Raw genomic sequence first — 4,695 nt, 5'->3', positions numbered from 1 at the left:
GTTTAAGTCTGTAATCCATTTTGAGTTGATGTTGTGTGTGGTATAAGATAAGGGTTCAATTTCATTCTTTCGCATATGGACATCCAGTTTTCCCAACTCTATTCAACAACATGGATGAACCTGAAGGACATAATGCTAAGTGAAATAAGGCAGTCACAGAAGGATAGATACTGCATAGTGCCACTTATATGAGTATCTAAAATAGTCAAGGTCAGAAAACCAAAGAGTAGAATGGTATTTGCCAGGGACTGGGGGAGGGACAGGGAGTTGCTATTCAATGGGTGTGTAAAATTTCAGTTATTCAAGATGAGTAAGTTGTAGAGATCTGCTGCACAACATTATGTCTATTGTTAACAATGTTATATTGTGCACTTTAAAATTTGTCAAGAGAGTAGATCTCATGTTTAATGTTCTTACCACAATAATAGATAGATAGATAGGTAGGTAGGTAGGTAGGTAGATAGATAGATAGATGGATGGATGGATAGATAGATGGATACATAGATAGATAGATAGATAGATAGATAGATAGGTAGGTAGAGATAGATGGTAGACAGATAAAATAAAGTGAAGTGTGAGAGAGACATTCACCTGTTGGCCTAAAAGAAAATGGAAGCTTCTATGAGTTCTACAGCTACAAAGAAATTAATTCTGCCAACAAACTTAATGAGTTTGGAAGAGGTCCCCAAGCTTCAGATAAGAACACAGCCCCAGCTAACACTTCGACTGCAGCCATGTAAAACCTGTGCAGAAAATCCTTGCCCAGACTCCTGACCATGAAAACTGTGAGACAGTAAATTTGTATTCTTATGCTACTAAGGTTGTGGAAATGTGTTACACAGCCACAGCAATCTAACACACTCTTTTCCTCTGTGATTGAATCTTTGCCTCTGCTGTGCTTGATTGCTAAGGGCAGTCCTGTCCACCTGCATTTGCTAAAGCTGCTCATCATACTGATTTAAAAATAGCCAATGCCTGCATGAAAGTTGCTCATCCACATAAAAACTGCCACAATCCTGTGAATAAAGCCTTCATAAAGTATGGTAACCTGGCAAGTTCATAAACTCATGCGGCCGGCCCTTATAAAAGGCTAAGTTCAAAGGGACCTCTTCAGGCTGCCTGGTAGAAAGTCAACCACAGAACAGGAAACACTGACTTCAAGAAACACACAGGCTGCTGAATACATACAGGTCAAAACTACCACAGCTCCCACTCGCTAACCAAGGCTTAAAACCACCATCAAGACCCAATCAGAAGATTCTTAGACTTTGGGAAATGTACAAATCTTTGGCTTAATAATACAATCAAAACCAGATCTATACAATTCCTAAAGACTGAGTTATCAGCTTTAAGCATTACCTTCCTATGTGTGTTTGTGTGTACATGTACATAAGCATAAGTGCATGTGTTAGCAAATTCACTGAGAGAGGAGTAACAATTGAATACATAATTAGGCAATAATTCCTAAGTTTGAGATCAGGTATGTTGTTTACCATCCAGCAGAGTACACATTTGATTTTAAGTTAGCCTCTGAAGAAACCCATTTTACTTAGGTTACATGTAAAAAATCATTTGGCAGACAAATCCTTTGAATATCCCTGTAATGTGAAAATGTACACAGTTTATTTTGAGGGACTAGTCCAATTTTTATACATAAAAATGACCATACATTATCAAACTTCAGAAAAATTAAAATATATGAAACATCTAAACTTATCTTTGTCTACCTCTTTAGAAATTTGTGATATCTTCTCTTTATTAATAATCCTGACATTATTAATTAGAGCACCAAATTAAAAGTACATTGCAAGTCCATTTCTTTTTATAGGCATGACTATAAATGGCATTCTTTATTTCCAATTATGACCCGTTAGCCAGAACTTAGTCGCATAGGTATACCAATAGCAGAGAAAGCTGGGAATGTCTCCTGTATATCATAACAGTATGCTCAACTAACACTTGGAAGCTCTAATATTAAAGAATTAGATAATAAATAGAAATCATTGGACTTCTACTATCTGCCCTTAGTTCTTTCCCATATCTTAACAAACAATAACCTATTGTGTTTGCCTCCTCCTATGGTTAGATAATGGTTATATTCCACAATTACTTTTCCTTCCTCTTTCACACCAAATCTAACTTACCATTACCTAAATGATCAAGTCTAATGTAGGCATTAGAAAATACTGTGATTAAGTTAACTTCAATTATAAAATGTGGAGATTTTGTATCATACTATACTTCCCAGGATAATTTTATTTTAAACAAGAAGATATCAACTACCCTGATTTTATCAGAGCATACTGAAGATTCTAAGACTAAAGAGAAGGGGGCAGTAAATTGGAAGATATAAATCAACCATAAGGGAATTGAGTCCAGTTTTCCAAATCCATGCTTCCCATTAACGTGATCAGGGACGCCACTTTTGTGAAAGGACAGAATCTATATGTCATGACTCGTCATTTCTTTGTCATTAGCAGTCTGAGACTACATGTTATTTTGGGATAAACCATCCTGACTTGGAGATTAGCATCTACCTTTTGTATGTAATAGAGATAAAGGCAAGGAATACAGTAATTGCTCCATAAAAAGCATTACGTAAAAAGTAATTGCTTAGGCCTGCTAGGAAAACACTAGTACTTTTCCAACAACACAGTTTCACTTTATTGATGCAAACTTAACATTCTAATACTACACATACAACAACATGTATCCACAGAGTCATAAATTATTTATATCCTCATTCCTTTGACTTATGTGCAAATGAAGTTTATCCAACCTGTAGCTTACATTGACAACAACATTAACCCTAAGCTATTTTAAAATGACTTAAAAATGAAGTGACTGGTGCTGGGGTCGTTGCGCGGGTGTAGGGGGTAAGGCTGCGTTGGAGGGGGGCTTACGCTCGCTGAAGCGGCACCTCGGGGACGATGGCGGAGGGAGATAATCGCAGCACCAACCTACTGGCTGCAGAGACTGCAAGTCTGGAAGAGCAGCTGCAAGGATGGGGAGAAGTGATGCTGATGGCTGATAAAGTCTTCCGATGGGAAAGAGGCTGGTTTCCACCTGCTATCATGGGTGTGGTTTCTTTGGTGTTTCTGACTATCTACTATCTAGATCCATCTGTTCTGTCCGGTGTTTCCTGTTTTGTTATGTTTTTGTGCTTGGCTGACTACCTTGTTCCCATTCTGGCGCCTAGAATTTTCGGCTCCAATAAATGGACCACTGAGCAACAGCAAAGATTCCATGAAATTTGCAGCAATCTAGTCAAAACTCGACGCAGAGCTGTGGGCTGTTGGAGACGCCTGTTCACACTGAAGGAGGAAAAGCCTAAAATGTACTTCATGACCATGATCATTTCTCTCGCTGCGGTTGCTTGGGTGGGACAGCAAGTCCACAGCCTTCTTCTCACCTACCTGATAGTGACTTTCATACTGTTGCTTCCTGGGCTAAACCAACGTGGAATCATTTCGAAGTACATTGGAATGGCCAAAAGGGAGATAAACAAGCTGCTCAAACAGAAAGAAAAGGAAAACGAATAATGCATCTGATGATTAATTGCGTGTACATTGTCCTTGGGAACAGTTTGTATTATGCTCCCTGGATACTCAAATGTTACAGAAGTAGTTCTTTGCTCTCCCTCAGTCTGCCCTTAATTAATAGAAATTCCGACTTGCCGAGTGAGGCCGGGCGCATAGTGTCTTCATGTCAAGTGTAGCGGGTGCACCCTTATCAGTTGGCTTTCTGTGGACAACTCATTTGTGAGTAGGACTTGTTTTGACTTTTCTCACCCAGGGTTAACTGAATTCTTACTTTTAGGCAGCTTCCTTTACAATAATGTAGTGGTGAACTTCACCCTTAGTCCACTTAACAGTGACTCTGCGTAATTGTCCCAGTTGGTCATTGCTCTCGCCAGGTAGCAGGTAGTGGTCTAAGGCTGCAGGAAGCTGGTTCTCCTGTCTACTTCCAGTCTGCTGAGAGCTGTCTGGCACGGGAATAGAGACCACGTCCACCGCTCCTGATGAAGAGACCAATTAAGATCCATTCCTCATTCTGTTTGTATACCGTGGGAGAAGAATCCTCATGGAATAAAACGAGACCAATTCCGTGCCCTCGTCTGTGTTGGTTTCAAAACTTAGCAATTTGTAGGAAATGTTGATCCTTTCTCTCGAATGGGGAATGTGACAGGCTTAGAGCTCTGGTCCCCTTGCACTTAGACTGCAAGGTAGGAGATCCTTAAAGGCTTTTTAATAGCAGGCTTCCAAAAGGTCATGTTTAGGATTTTTAGCATACTCTTAATTTCAGATTTTCAGCTGCCTGAAAGTAAAGTACATAATAGGTTAAGACTCACGTCTCTGACCTTCACTCTGAGACCCCGTCTCTGACCTTCACTCTGAGACCAGCCAATGAAAGGACAGAAGTCGTCCTGTGTTTAATCAAGATTCCTTTCAGTAGAAAACAATCTTATCCTACTAATTGTTCAAGACCAGAATAAGCCTTTCAAGGTAAGCTCAGGATTCTCATTTTATGGTAATGCTGGCTGCTTTGGTCTCCATAGACATGGCATAGGAGGTGGTGACTACGCTGGTGGCTGACTTTTTGCCTAGCTGTTTCTCTGAAGGATGCAAGGGCTGTTGGTGAGAGCAGATTGTGGCGACGATAGCTGGCCTCTGGTCTACCGAGATTTTGTAACTC

General features: G+C 40.0%; 1 protein-coding gene across 1 annotated transcript; it reads left to right on the top strand.

Moving 5' to 3' along the window:
• Positions 1-2,877: 2,877 nt before the first annotated feature.
• On the top strand, positions 2,878-3,542 carry LOC124230459 (ADP-ribosylation factor-like protein 6-interacting protein 1). Its single transcript, XM_046646554.1, has one exon. It carries the CDS (start codon positions 2,931-2,933, stop codon positions 3,540-3,542), a length of 612 nt encoding a protein of 203 aa, XP_046502510.1. The 5' UTR covers positions 2,878-2,930.
• The last annotated feature ends 1,153 nt before the right edge of the window (positions 3,543-4,695 follow it).

The sequence above is a fragment of the Equus quagga genome, chromosome 19 (genome assembly GCF_021613505.1).
Source record: "Equus quagga isolate Etosha38 chromosome 19, UCLA_HA_Equagga_1.0, whole genome shotgun sequence".
Lineage (NCBI taxonomy): Eukaryota > Metazoa > Chordata > Mammalia > Perissodactyla > Equidae > Equus > Equus quagga.
The sequence above is the reverse complement of the archived record's forward strand: the minus strand, read 5'-3'. Positions and strand labels throughout refer to the sequence as shown.

What these genes read in the sequence shown, in the direction of transcription:
- LOC124230459 (XM_046646554.1), top strand. Translation starts at nt 2,931, where the DNA reads ATGGCGGAGGGAGATAATCGCAGCACCAACCTACTGGCTGCAGAGACT.